General features: G+C 43.4%; 1 protein-coding gene across 2 annotated transcripts in view; it reads left to right on the top strand.

The window, feature by feature from the left end:
* The window catches only part of SSPN (sarcospan), a gene marked incomplete at its 5' end in the record, with an annotated part of 49304 nt that extends 41715 nt beyond the window's left edge, over positions 1 to 7589 (top strand). For both annotated transcript variants that reach the window (XM_081084155.1, XM_081084154.1), the window contains one exon: positions 5753 to 7589. In XM_081084155.1, the coding sequence (XP_080940281.1) occupies positions 5753 to 6118 (366 nt within the window). In that variant the 3' untranslated portion in view covers positions 6119 to 7589. The remainder of the gene's footprint in view (positions 1 to 5752) is intronic.
* Between the last annotated feature and the right edge of the window lie 7987 nt (positions 7590 to 15576).

Below are 15576 nucleotides of genomic sequence, written 5' to 3'. Positions count from 1 at the left end.
TAGGAACCTCTCATTAGCTGTCTTTTTCCCCCACCTGTGACAGACACTGACAAACACTGGGGCCCTTTTCTCCTGCAGGTGACCTTTAGTGATGCTTCCTGCCAGCTCTCTAAGATGCCCGCTATCTTATCTTCAGTTAGAAAACGAACTTCAGTCAATCTCAAGGTTTTCCAAAGCCACGACAGGTTACAGCAGACGTCCCTTGTGCTTCTTCCACCATTTGGTGGGGGGTGGGGGCAGGAATGACATACATCTTTCCTGTGGTGCTTCTCACTGGCATAACCACATTTTAGTGCCCCCCCCGCATTGAAAACCGGGCCTTAGCTTTGAGAATTTATTTCCTCCTGTTGAAGACCCTGGTGCCTTGGTATAGCCTGCACACACACACACACACACACACACACACACACACTTTTTTAAAGATACAATAGCCACGGAGCTTGTTTTTTCGTGTCAAGCTGGTACAGTCTTCTCCAGAGGCCCTTTGGCACACCCTGGATGCCATCATCATGTTCTTTCTCTCTCCCGCGGGCCCCTGGTCTTGGCAGGCCATTCCCTCGTGGACTGGGCCTCCTGCGGCTCCTGGTGACTGGCTTTCTAGGGGCTCACCTTGAGGATTTTCAGAAACATGTCTGATTCATGTGCTTGCAGGAGCTCGGCGGGCCACATTCCCACAAGGGCGTTTAAGGCGCAATTGCCTCCTGCCCTCATCCAGGAGGCCCCTGGGCTGCAGCTGCCGCCTCCTGCGCAGCATGCTGTAGAGGGGCCTTCCCATGCCTGCCACCCGGGAAGCTAATTAAAACGAAGCCCAAACTCCCTCTTCCTGTAATTCCCAAACGTTGAAGCTGCAGCCGGGTACCAATTAGAGGCAGCAGCGCGAGGAGCGGCGGCGCAGGGGGCTGGGTTACATAAGCGCCCAGGGCCACCGCGCCTCCATCCGGCCCGCTGCCCAGCGCCAGACGCACACCCGCAGACTAAAGCGTCCCCAGCCTGGGGCTTTTAGCAAAAGCTATTTGCTCGCATTCCCGAGGTCATCGTAAACACTTTCATTGATAGTTGATTCCTGCTGGGTAGGTAAAACAAGCCACTTGATTTTAAACTACAGATTCTAACCCAGAAGCTTGTTACTGTCAGATGAGCTAAAGCCACGAAGGAAAAATGCCACAGCGCTGCAGATGTAGCCCGCAGGCTTTGGGGGATCAAGTATTCATTTATGTGTTAAGATGGATAAGAAACTTGATGCTGTGGCTCACTCCTGTTTGTTTACTTGGCCGATGCTTTCACGGAGTGGGAGAAGCAGAATTCCAACGTGTGAGTTGTGCACCGCTGACCAGGGTTTGTGCTCTCCCAGGCTGCGGGCACATTTGAGATGCTCAATTAAAACTGAGCAATCTCCGCGTTTAAATGTTTACATTCTTTCTATAAGCTCAGTTTGCACTGTTCCTCCCACAGGGCAGAGAATAAGACAAAGCCAGTAGGGTTGATGGCCCAAGAGTCCTGAGATCTGACAGCTGCTTACATCTCTACTAATTTGTTTATTTCTTTCACAAATACTTAAATAGTGCTACTATGCACCAGACACTGTTCTAAGCTCTTTACAGATACCAGCTCTTTTGATCCTTATAATAATCCTGTGAAGTTATTATGATCATCATCCCAAGTTTACAAAGGAAGAAGCCGAGGTACACCTGGGATTGTTTCATGTGTCCAAGGTCCATAGCCAGTGAGGGGAGAACCGGGGTTTGAACTCAAGGCAGTTTGGTGCCCTGGTCCATGCACCTAGCCATCACCAAACACTGCTGTACATGTATTAAATGTCTTGGGCAAATCTTTTGATCTCTGTGCCAAAGGTCATCTTTTAAAAAAATAGACACAATTCTCATTTTAACAAATGAATTTTTGTGATGATTATGAAGGCAATAATATTTTTGCAATTATTTCAATTACTTATAGATTGAGAATAAGGGATTATCATCATTAATTCTAGATATTGCCCCAGTAAATGCTGTAGAAATCTACTAAGGATGTGTGTGTGTGTGTGTGTGTGTGTGTGTGTGTGTGTTGGAGATAGAAAGGCTATTATAAGACAACCCTCCCTCCTCCAGTTCCATCCATTAATGGCAATAAAATATGTAGAGACAACTCAATTTTGGGCCATTCTACTAAGTATATGACCCTCAGGTGGAAGATTATCTCTTTAATTTGAGCCTTCCCTGCTGGTAAAGTCGTAGATGTACCCATGTTCCCAGAGCAAATAATTCCAAGTTCTGTGTGGGCTGCATTGGAAAGGCAGCCACAATGGGTGCGCGCACACATACAACATGGCCAGTGCAATTTAATTTGGCTCTCGGCACCAAGAATTTGAAGTCAGTCATCAAGCCTGAATATTCTAGAACAACCCAGAATATTTCAAATATTCTGCCCCAATGATCCCTCAAAATAAACCTGCACTTTTTAGCCTAAGTGTGCCAGTGATGGGAGGATATATAACCACTGAAAATTTTGGGGATAGGACCAAGGCAATGGCATTTAATAACACAAATTAACTATTTCCTTCTTAAATTTTGTGAGGTGCCATTTTGTATTTATCTGGCTCCCTTTATCCAAGGGAGAATAAATGTGTTGAGTATAAATTACTCTTGTTATATGCCTGAGATGTAAGATGTTTCAATAAACTGTTTCACAGGTGAAGAAACGTGGATTATTTTTGGTAATCCTTCAAATGATTTGAAAACTAGAAATAGTGTGCATGGTTAAGATAACTTTGATGAGAGGATCCAACGAATTCATGCAATCCTTGGCTGTCCATTTTAAGACAAAATGGTATTAACCAGTTCCACTGTCTTCCTGTTCAAGTGTACAATCAAGTGTACAATCAAGGCAAACCAGATGTACAGTCAAGCTGCCAGGCAAAACAGACACATGCTTAGGGCACCAGCAATTACATGTGCATCCATGCATGTACACACACACACACACACACACACACACCGCTCAGAGTAAAAATAACATTTTAAATAGTCTATCTTTTTAAAAAATATGTTTTTATTGATTTTAGAGAGAGAGAAAGGGAGAGGGGGGAGAGAAAAAGAAACATCGATGTGAGAGAGAAACTTCTATCGGCTGCTTCCTGCATGCCTCGTAATGGGGACAGATCCCACAACCTAGGCATGTGCCTTGATTGGGGAATCAAACCAGCAGCCTTTTGGTAGATGGGACAATGTTCAACCAACTGAGCCACACTGGCCAGGGCTAAATATTCTGTCTTTAAGACTTAGAAACGTTTGAAATTGTCAATGTGTGGAAAAATCACTCATTTGAAGGACTTTTGTACACATATTTTATAATCATAGATATATGTTTTTATTTGAATTACATATAGTTGGAGGGGGGGGGCATAATCTTTTCAGAGCTACTTTATTCTGAACCTAGACATGATTGGAACTAACTTTACTTTTGGGAGTTCACATTCACTGGAACTGCTCCTTGTAAGGAGCAACTTTTAACTATCCTGTATAATAAAAGCCTAGGTGGCATCTTACAAAGTTGTCACAAGATGGCTGGCAGGGGAGGGCAGCTGGGGGAAAACAGGCCAGCAGGGGAGGTTAGTTGGGGGAGGGGGGGACCAAGCCTGCAGGGGAGGGCAGTTAGGGACAACCAGGCCGGCAGGGGAGGGCAGTTGGGGGTGATCAGGCCTGCAGGGGAGGGCAGTTGGGGGCGATCAGGCTTGCAGGGGAGGGAATTTGGGGGTGACCAGACCTTCAGGGGAGGGCAGTTGGGGGTGAGATCAGGCCGGCAGGTGAGGGCAGTTGGACGCCATCAGGCCTGCAGGGGAGAGCAGTTGGGGATGACTAGGCCTGCAAGGCATGGCAGTTGGGGGCAATCAGGCCAGCAGGGGAGAGCAGTTGGGGGCGATCAGGCCAGCAGGGGAGCAGTTAGGCGTCAATCAGGCTGGCAGGGGAGCAGTTAGGGGGTGATCAGGCTTGCAGGCAGAAGTGGTTAGGGGCAAGCAGGCAGGCAGGAAGGTAAGCAGTTAGGAGCCAGCAGTCCTGGACTGTGGGAGGGGTGTCCAATTGCAGGTTTAGGCCCGTGTGGGATCAGGCCTAAACCAGCAGTCGGACATCCCTCAATAGGTCCCTGATTGGAGAGGGTGCAGGCCGGCCTGAGGGACACCTTCCCATGCATGAATTTCTTGCACCGGGCCTCTAGTCTATATATATAAAAGCCTAAGTGACCGTCTGATGGTTTGACCATCCAATGGGCCAGTAACTATGATGCGCAATGACCACCAGGGGGCAGACGCTCAATGCAGGAGCTGCCTAGCTGTGATGACTTGGCAGCTGCGGTTCTCTGGTGACACACCCAGAACTAGAGAGAAGGGAGCCTGATTCTGGGGTGTGTCACCCAAGAACTGCCCTCTTGCAATCCAGGACCCCTCAGGGGATGCCAGAGAGCTGGTTTTGGCCCGATCCCCACAGGCCAGGCTGAGGGACCTCACCGGTGACGAATCCATGCACCGGGCCTCTAGTAGTAATATAAATCTTGCACTCTGTTGAATATACTAGTCCCAAAGGCTAGGGACTCTTTTCCTTATTTAGAGCCTTGATAGACAGGACCATTTAGAGCAGCCGTGGACAAACTATGGCCTGTGGGCCGGATCCTGCCCGTTTGAAATGAATAAAACTAAAAATAAAAAAAGACCATACCCTTTTATGTAATGATGTTTACTTTGAATTTATATTAGTTCACACAAACGCTCCATCCATGCTTTTGTTCCGGCCCTCCGGTCCAGTTTAAGAACCCATTTTGGCCCTCGAGTCAAAAAGTTTGCCCACCCCTGGGTTAGAGAAATGTGTCCAGTTAAGGAGATCAATCACAAGGACATTTCTTGTTCTGTAAAATGGTTTCTATTGTGGCCCTGTCAATGAGCACTCACGGTTTTGACCAAAATACTTTAGGTGTAAGCTAAATGTTTGAATTGTTCAGACATTCCAGGTTTCTTTAGCAGCAGAGTTAGAGCTTTAACCTGACATTTCCATTCCAAGGCTAACATGTAGGTCGACAATGTTCAACCTTGGTGGCGGAGGGAAGGTTTAGAGTTTATTTTCATGCTCAGGAGCTACATAGCTGGATCTGGGATGAGACTTGTAGGTGATGAAGCTGACACCAAGTCACCTGCCATATATTTTTTTTTCTCCCTGCAACTGCTTATTGGGGATCCTGCTCTTCCTGGACACAGTTTGGCAATTGTTGCATCAAACATAATCTTTTCTGTTAACCTGTGTTGCTAGTTCACCAATTATTGCCAATTTTGGCCAACACAGAATTTACATTGCAGAAATTTGTTCTTTACTTTCTTGTCTTGTTTCAGTTGTTACATCAGCAGTTCTTGAGGTCAAAACAAGCACAGCACGCCGTTTAGAGATGCCTCTTGTGTTTGGGATTCATCGAAGCTGCTTGCTACACCCACACACAAACATCCACAGTCGAGCTAATATCCTCAGCTCCGTTCATGGATAGCGCCCAACATCTGTATGACAAACGAAAATACGATGAGCATTTAAGGATTGCTCACTGACAAATGTGGAGCCACTTCCATGTCTTGGGTGCTAGTTTCTGAGGAGCGATAGCTCCTCCATCTGGGACCTTCCTGGGAGAAAAGAAAAAAAACAACGGCTTTTATTCATTAGCTTTCTCAAGAGCCACTCAATGTACTTTGTAATCAGAAAGGTTTTCTTCTGCTTTCTTGCAGCTACTGTACTTTTTGCTGAGCGCCCTGGGCTTGATGGTCTGTGTGCTGGCCGCGGCGTTTGCTGCCCACCACTATTCACTGCTCAGCCGGGTTACCTGTGGGCCCGCACTCGACGCCTGCCACTGCAAAGTGCCCACCTCCGAGCCTCTCAGCAGGACCTTTGTGTACCGGGATGTGACGGACTGTACCAGCATCACTTTCACTTTCAAAGTGTTCTTACTCACCCAGATGATTCTTAACTTGGTGTGTGGCCTTGTGTGCCTACTGGCCTGCTTTGTGATGTGGAAGCACAGGTACCAGGTCTTTTATGTGGGCGACAGGATGTACTCCCTCACAGCTTCCCAAGGCCAGCAGCAAAAGGTCTAACACTCTTGCTCAAAGGTGGGAGAGAAAAACAGCACACTGACTAGCTGAGGTTAAAAGAGAAACGAAAGAAAAAGAAGAGAGAGTAAAAACTCTGACCATAACTAGTATTCACGGTTCTAAATGAATATTTTTATATTTTTCAGAAAATGAAAGAGCATTTCTTCAAGTTTTCTATAGTATTTTTTACAAATCCTTATGAGAAAAAATGAGATCCAAATTGACGTTGGGACAGTAAAGGGACACTGAGTGGGGAAAGGCTAGCATAGATTTATCTTCACAGCCTGGAGTTTATTCCTTATATTCATTTTACCCATTACTTGTATACTCTTCTTTCCTGTTAGTCTAGTTTGGAGGTGCAAATTGCCATTTCAGGCCCACATGCTCAATTTTGTAGAGTCTTTTCCAGGCCTCCTTCCTCCCACCTGGACGTCCTCACTATGCCTTGGAGAAAGGCAGGGGCCAGGGAAAGAGCCGATCGGCTATCTCTATTTTCCATGGCAGAGATGTCTTTGAGGCGTGAAACAAGTTAGAGGAGCAGAATAGAAAAGGAAGAGACTTTTGTTCAATAATTATGAACACCTGGGCTGGGGCAGCAGCCTTTTCTCTCAGCTGCCTGTGTTCGGCTCTGTAAGTAGATCACTTACTAAATGCTTCAGGTGATTGTCTGCGTCTCCATAATTGAAAGTTGGTTGTAGTTGTATTCTTAATGATGTAGAAGGCTTACAATAATCACATTACGCTTCTATTCTATCATCTAAAACAAATCATTAAAACCAATTTCAAGCTAATTGTTCATTATAATTATGCTCAGAAGTCTATTTAACAAGCCCTAGCTGAACTTAGGCAGCACAGTCGGTGTTAGGAGACGTGACTCTCACAGAGAAGAGGCTTAAAGATGGTTTCTCCTGAAAGCCACGCTTTATAAGGGAGAAAACAATTTTAATTAATAGCGCAGGTTAAATATACTCATTTAAACAAACACAAGAGCATTTGTAACAGGAATGGTTATACAAATAGCACATTTGTGATAGGTTGTGAAGTGTCTCTCTTGGCAGCTAAGTACTTTTGAGGAGGATTGGGTAATGCCCATGTGTTTCATTCACGAAACTGTATTTGATATGCAATCCTATTATTGATTTGTATGCACAGTGAAACCTAGAGATTAAAACGTTTGGAAGGCCTTATTTGATTGAGCATTTGCACATTGACTTGAAGGGTAGTTTTTGTTTTTAAGTTACTGACATAAAAGAGCACAAATTCCCTATGTAGGGAGACTTTTCTCTCTTATTATTGCTATTATTAAATTTGGAACAATGTCAGTGTTTTAAGGAAGGAGCTCAGAATGCAAATTCATGCACCATGAATGTTACCAAAAACTTTTTCTCTTATTATGCTCTGTTGAAATTCAAGATAATAATTGAGTTCAAGTTGCTTTTCCACGTTGCTTATAAACTTTACTAATTATAAAATTCTACCCAAAAGAAAAACATTTTCTTGTTTGCCTTAGAATATAGATGAATATTTCTACTGATGGTGATAATAGTGTTGATTTCTACACAGTGTAAATACCCTGATAAGCCTGGCAGGTGTGGCTCAGTGGTTGAGCATCGACCTATGAACCAGGAGGTCACAGTTCAGATTCCCAGTCAGGATTCATGCCTGGTTACGGGCTAGATCCCCAGTGGGGAGCGCACAGGAGGCAGCCGATCAATGATTCTTTCTCATCATTGATGCTTCTCTCTTTCTCTCTCCCTTCCTCTCTGAAATCAATAACAAATGTATTTGAAAAAAATAGCCAAATAAAAAGAAAAACGTTAAGTCAATTAGGTGGAGGATTATAACGATCTTTTATGTCCTCCAGATAAAACACCCGATTAACAGATGGTAAAACCTTTTTATGTATTGACTTGCTATTTGAAAATGGCCTTCTTATACACTAGCTCAGGCCAAGAAGGCACATTGGAGGGATTAGAAGATAAGGCTCCGGAGCAGGTGTTTGATCGCGCACAAGAATGGCATGGACAGAACACCAGGCATCCTGATGAGGACCTGAAAAATACTTTGTGTCTTGATTTTAAAAATCTCAATAATTGAATCCATTTTGATTTTGACAGTGTTCTATATAAAGAAGAAAATGACTGAGAATCTGAAATGTTGTAGGCTATTCTTTAAAGAGTGAAAAACTAGTGCTTTAAAGTTAATTCCTAAGAATTCAGCACCACTGGAAGCACACACTGAATACCTTTAACAATGTTTTATAATAAACACTACAGATTTTTATATTCAAAAATTAGAATTCTACACATTACTAAGGTGCTCTATGCTTTACAAGAGATTCACAGGGTATTTCAAATAGCAAAATACTTTAGCTGATGGGCTTGCTTTTTCTAAATAATGCAACCAGTAAGAACTGACATGGCAATAAGCTTGATAATAATCAGAATAATATATATATATATATATATATATATATATATATATATATATATAATGGGGATTTTGCTATTGTGTAATCAAATCATTCTTAAATGACCAAAGAAATGAAAGTTGTAAGTTAGAAAAGGAACAAAAGGAAAAGAAAAGAAAGAAGCAAAGAAAAGATTCCTGTTCTGTGAACTCACTGTGTATTGATATGTGTAAGAACTGTGTTACGTGAATAACAAACTGCTTTGGGCTTGATTTGAAGTATTTTGAGTTTCTGTTTTGCAAATATTGAAGTTCCGATAACGGCAACAGGAAAGGAACAGACACACAGCTTTACACTTAGCAAAATGTTACATTTAAAATCTGACAGGAAGCCAAGATGGTGACTGTCTCCTCTAAACCATAAAACACTCAGATTTGTGCAATCCTCCTCCTCTTCCACCTCCTTCAGGAGAATTAAATGAATCAAGACTTTGGAAAGAGGGGAAACAGCCTGGACTTGGCAGTACTTGAAATAGGAGGAATACAGCAGCCTAAATGTACCGACTTTGTAACCGAGCCCACTCGATCAGTCTGTGCCTTCACATGACCACCATCTGTGCCTCCCCCGCTCCATCCAAATTTGTGTAGGCAGCTCCTTGGAGCCAGGCCTAAAAATATAGTTACACTAGGCCCTAGAAACTGTAGTCAAGTCACAGGCCTAACTTTTCTCCTTCTTTGGATTAAAAGTCTATATTCTTTCTTGAGGGGTTGGTTCCCAGCTGCGCACGTCAATGTGTTTGTTCTGATGGCCAGGACCCATTATATGTGTGTTCTCTGTTCATGTCCAGGACATCAGAATCTTTTATTATTCTTACTAGAGGCCTGGTGCATGACATTCATGCACTGGGGGGAGGAGGGGTGTTTCCCTCAGCCCGGCCTGTACCCTCTTGCAGTCAGGGACCCCAGGGGTCCTTAGCGCAGCTGCGAAGGGGGGAGAAGCTCCCACCACCTCCACTGCTCTCGCCAGCTGTGAGCCCAGATTCTGGCTGAGCGGTGCTCCCCCTATGGGAGCACACTGACCACCAGGGGGCAGCTCCTGCGTTAAGCATCTGCCCCCTGGTGGTTGGTGCGCACCATAGTGGCCAATCCTTCAGCTGTTTGGCTGATTTGCATATTAAGGTTTTATTATATAGGATACTTCCCTTTTTGCATGCAGTGTATTTTGAGTAAGTTTATAGGTCTTTAGTAAAGGGTTGGGTAGAGGGTATACAAAGGAAATTCTGAGGGACAATGGTGAGCAGTATTTAAAGAAAATCATGCCCCAGCTGGTTTGGCTCAGGGGATAGACCATTGGCCTATGTACTGAAGGGTCCTGGATTTGATTCTGGTCAAGGGCACATGCCAGGGTTGTGGGTTTGATCCCCAGTAGGGGCGTGCAGGAGGCAGCTGATCAATGATTCTCTCTCATCATTGATGTTTCTATCTCTTTCCCTCTCCCTTCCTCTCTGAAATCAATTAAACACACACACACACACACACACACACACACACACACACACACAAACAAACATATAATAAAGAAAGAAAAAAGGAAAATCAGAAAAGAATTTCAATGGATCATACCCTATGAGGAAGTATACCTTGACCTTTTGTAGGGATTATCTTGGCCTATTGTTATGTAGCCATACATTTCTATAAGTCATGTTGGCTCTCAGTTCTGACTATCCTCAAATAACTCTATCATTTTTTAAATGTACACTGTATATTCAGGATACTTTTAAAAAGAGCGGATAGCCCTAACTGGTTTGGCTCAGTGGATAGAGCGTCGGCCTGCGGACTCAAGGGTCCCAGGTTCGATTCCGGTCAAGGGCATGTACCTTGGTTGCGGGCACATATCCATTATTTGGATAAAGACTCAGTGGTCCACCCTATAAAATGAATATCTTGATTTGTTTCTTCTGATTTTCTAGTAATTTATTATCTCAAATGATTATCCCCTTCAAAAATATCGGTCTGTGCTTTGGTGCTGTGGTTTCATTCTTCCGGCAATGATGAAATAGTGATTAGAAAACACAGTTCTTAGACACCTCTGTGTCTGAGGTGGTTGTTTTTAAAGGAGATGTGTATCATGCGGATTTTCTTTATTAATAAAATTTTCATAATCCCTGAAGACACTGTGTTTGGATGTGCTTTTAAGTGCGGGAACATTGCATATGAACTGGTATATGTACAATCTCTCAGATTCATGTTTACTTTACAAATCTGGCTTTGGGATATACCAGAACTAATATTCATTTTGACCCCATTGTTTCAGGGACTATCTTTACTTTGGTATACTACACCTATCATAGCAGTTAAGGTGGTAAACGCTCCCCAGGCAAGGGGAGCCAGAGCTGGAAAATATCTTGCCAAAGGTACTTAGAACGCTGATCTTCATTTATATCCATTAATGCCAAGTAAAGCTTGGTCTAAAGAAAGGCACCCATGCTGAGTGTCACATGTTCCATCACAGTATACATTTAATTACTTAGAAAATCAGCTGGCCTAGCCCATTTCAAATCTGAACACAAGGAGTCCTTTTTACCAACTCTGAGGCTATTTAAATAGTTGATTATGCTATAAAATGCACGGGTCCTTTTTGTTTAATTTAGTTAGAAAAGCTTGTAGAATGCAAATGGAAAGAGAGACTGACTTAGGACACACACTCGGAGCTGGATTTCCTATCCTGATCGTCAGGGCTGTAGGCCTTAGGGCCGGACCTCTGTCACTTTCTGGCTCTGTGATTTTGGATAAACCATTTAGTCTTTCACTTCCTCTTCTGTAAAGTGGAGAAAAACATCACTGCCTCACAGCATCATGGGAAAGTTCAATGAAATGGCACTTAGCAAAGTGCCTGGCTCATGGAGGGAGCTTAATACACATTTGGTGTCTTCCTTCCTTAGCTGAGTTCTACATACCTTGTGACATTTCACATTGATGCAAGCTCTTGTCCCCACATCCAACTAGCAAAGTAGCTGTTTTGCTCTTCCCTCTGTGATTTCCTTTTTATAAGCCAGAAACATTAGCAAATGGGCCTCAAACAGAAATGCTGCTTTTACTGTAAGATAGCACCAGGTCTTACTGATGCTAGCTCATGGAATGGTGTGCTGGCTGGGTTTGTTGCTTTATACATCTAGATGTTTCTTGAATGCAGCTGTCTTCTCTCGGTTCTTCTCCCAGGCAGAAGGAGGAGCTGAGACCTTTCTCCTTATTTTCATATTACTTCTCATTTAATGTAACAGAAACATGTGTAACCCCAACTTTTAAAAAACAAAACTTTTGAAATAAGCCAATCAGAAAAGATAAATATCACATGACCTCACTCATATGTGGAATCTAATGAACAAAATAAACTGATGAACAAAATAGATCCAGAGACATAGAAGCATGGAACAGACTGTGGAATCTCAGAGGGAAGGCAGGGAAGGGTGGGTGGGTGGGTGGGTGGGAAGAGATCAACCAAAGAACTTGTATGCGTATATGCATAACCCATGGACATGGACAACAGGGTAGTGACTGCCTGGGGTGGGGGTAGGGGTGGACTAGAGGAGGTAAATGAGGGGTAAAGAGGACATATGTAATACTTTCAACAATAAAGATTTTTAAAAAGAGTAGTAAACAGAAAAAATATGAAAATGTTGATTTCCTGTAAAAAAACAACAACACTGTATTGAGCTTTGATACATTATCCGTTCAATATATATATATATATATATATATATATATATATATATATATATATATATACCCTTATTTATTTAAAAACTAACCATCAAATACCTTCAGTATGCTTGACCCTGTGGGTCACTGATTCTCATTCAAGAATCATAAAAACATTTATGTTTGAGCATAATTGGGAAATACCAACTGGAGCTTCATTCTCTAGGCTGAATATGGAAATACATGAATCTTTACATTTGTAGCAAGTTTTATAACCAGGAATCTACTTTTTTCTCTTAATAAAGTCCATCTTTATAGTTTATAATAAATTATTGTAAATTATTTTTTTATTTGACACATTTATCTTTTATAAGTTAGTCTTTATGAAGTGCAGGACTAATATTGGTTATGGTATTTAAAAAAAATCAGATTATAAGCAAATGAACATAAAACTAATGATAGACATGCCAGCTTGGAGACCATTCATTCTGTCATTTCTTTCCAACAAATATTTATATATGTTTATTCCAAAGCATGGGTTCTTAGAGCAAGCCTTTTTGTTTGGGAAGATCCTTTAACCAGAAGGCGTGGGACACACACTCCTCTGTTATTCTTGGGAAAGAGCAGATACAAGGACAATAGTCCAAGTACAGAGATTTCAACGGAGGCATGAAGTCTTCTGTTTAACAAGGTTCTCTGCCTGGGGAGTGAGGTGGTGGGGAGGAGGCCTGGAGATTCCTCTGTGGGACCTTGGCTTGTCCTTCCTCTTCCATGTGGAAGCCTGTTGGAGGAGGCAGAGGTTTCTGAGATGGGGTCCAGGCCCACCTGCTGCGGCCAGGAACTGTGGAGGAGGCTTGGAGCATACCTGATGAGGGGGGCGAAAAATGAGATGTCAGCAGGCACTTTGGAGTCCCTAAACCTAGAGACTTTGGCCTCTGTGTGGGGAGCTCCATTTACTCTGTGTGCATTCCTACTCAGACCCCTCTCTCCAGAAACTCTCCCTGGGTAGTCATTGCCGGACCAGGTGTGATTGTAAAGAGTAAGAGGATGACTCTCAAGGACCACAGGGAGCAGTGGCACTTGGGACCAGAGAAGATGACTATAATCTCATGAAGTCCACTGCAAATTGATCTCCCTACATCTCCTCAGGCATGTGTTTATTAGACCATTGGTTACAAAGGGAATGCCTGAAAGTGATGTGCTGGCCACAGTGAATTGTCAGAAATAGAGGAACCAGAGTCTGAAAAATAGGTGACTAAGGTTGGCACTAATCTCAATGCAAGTTTTCTTTCTCTTCCATTCAGGATCAAATTCGTGGGCTCTTACAGAACAGACAATGTTCCCTTAGGGACCTTTATGGGCAAAAGCAGGCTTTTAATTTTTTATTAATATTTTTTTTTAGGTTGCAATAAAGGTGACCCTAGGATGGTGATGCAACTGAAAAAGAAGAGAGAGCTTACTTTATTTTAATATAGAGAAGCCTAAGACACGCGACATTGAGCTTGGCTATTTAACCATAGCTGGGTATGGGCACCTAGACAAATGTAGGGAGGAGTGGCTTCATGAGTATATTTGGGGCCTGTAGAAGGTGACCACCAGTGAAATACTGGATGCCATCTGGCCTAACTTGGGTTAGAGAAAGAGCCATCAGCCCTCACACTCACTGACACCTAGATTTTAAAGTTGCCCTGGACAGCTCTGGGTAAAATGACCAAGAGGGCCACGTCCACTTCTGGGATTTATATACCTCTCTCCTGGGCTCCCTTGACCCTTCCAGAGAAGAGACTACTAGTCCCCCTCCTTGCCCCAACCTCATTCCACAGCAAAATCTGCCCCTCCTTTATCTCCTGTCCCCTTTATATGAGACTCGACTGTGGTATTGTTAGCTCAAATGCTGGGGGTTAAGGCTTTAAATAGAGAGCTCTATAAATATTGTTTTCATTGTAATAGCATATTCCTAAAGATCAGAAGACTTTTCAGGCCCGGAGAAATGAGGCATGATGCCGGGGAGGAGACACCTGCCACTAGTCCTCCAAACCCAACCATGTAGGTGGCCACCTACTCTGTCTGGTCAGAAGAACCAGTTTCAGAGCTGGTGGAACTTGGAGAGCATTTCCCAGCAGCCCCTGCTCCCACTGACACTTGGGACCCCTTGTGGGTCTGTAGCTGAGCAAATCTCTGCTCAAACTGGTTGAGAGAAGTACCCAGAAGTCTGAGGGAAGGGTTTTTTCCTCCTACTATTTCAGAAGAGGGCATTTTATTGTTGAAGGTAGAAAGTAAGAAAAGGGAGAAATTCATGCAGAATCTCTTTGCCCCGAGTGTCGGGCTCCCTGAGCATTACTTGTGACAACTCACCAAGGTTGACTAACTTTGCTCAGACCCGGCTTCTCTATTCATCCCACACAGAACACCCTCAGAGACTGGCTTGGCTTCCCACTGCTGCCCAGAGGAGGACGTGTCAGGCAATAAGCAGGAAAAATGCTCATTTCTTGTTGAAAAAGTCCCAAATTGTAACTTAACAGTGTAATCTTTTTTTTTTAATTTTCAAAATGTGCTTTCCCCCCAGAGTCCTTGAGCACAGACCTGCGGTTTTCTCTCTCCTGGGTTTTACAGTCTATCTGCCTCAAGCCAAGAGACTTGGCTCTGCTCCTCCTGAGTCAGAGTCTCGGCTGGTAGCTGAACCCAGGAAGCCCTGGCCCCACGTCTCTCCCTGGAACCACCAGACCACACAGCCTCCTGTACTCAATCCTTTGGCTGGATGTCCTGCCTCCTCTTTGTTTGGAAAGAGATGTCTTACGTAACCACACAACCTACTAAATGCTCCATTGTCTTCCACTTGGGAGAGCTCAAAATAACCCATTAGTGACTTATGACTTATCAGAAAGATAGACTCTATTACCATGTATCCACAGCCCCAATGAGGCGAGCCTTGCCTATCTTGCTTAGATCAATAATCAGCAACAGCTCAACGACTGTGGTCTTTGCAAAATTCTGAGTTCAGGACAAGGTGCAGGAAATACGAAGCCTAGTTCATCTATAGGTCACAGTCCTTTGCCCAAGCACCACATGAAAGTCATTTGTAATTCAAGAGGAAGACAGGCATAAACAATTCTGATCTGATTATTCTTTCATTAATCTGGTTTTGATAAACAGCTGATGAAAATGGAAGGTGTCTGGTCACCAGAGGAGAGATACCCAGGGAGTGCAATCAGTTTCTCTTATCTCCCTGGGCAGGGATTTATTTTGAGGCTCCTATTAATAGCCCACAATGCCAAGGACTGTGATCGTGGCCCTGGATTGCAAGAGCCTTCTGAGCAGAATGAAAGAAACCCTTTGGGTAAGGTCTTCTTCTC

The sequence above is a fragment of the Myotis nattereri genome (assembly GCF_964212035.1).
Source record: "Myotis nattereri genome assembly, chromosome: 2".
Taxonomy (NCBI): Eukaryota; Metazoa; Chordata; class Mammalia; order Chiroptera; family Vespertilionidae; genus Myotis; species Myotis nattereri.
This window is presented reverse-complemented; position numbering and strand designations above follow the sequence as displayed.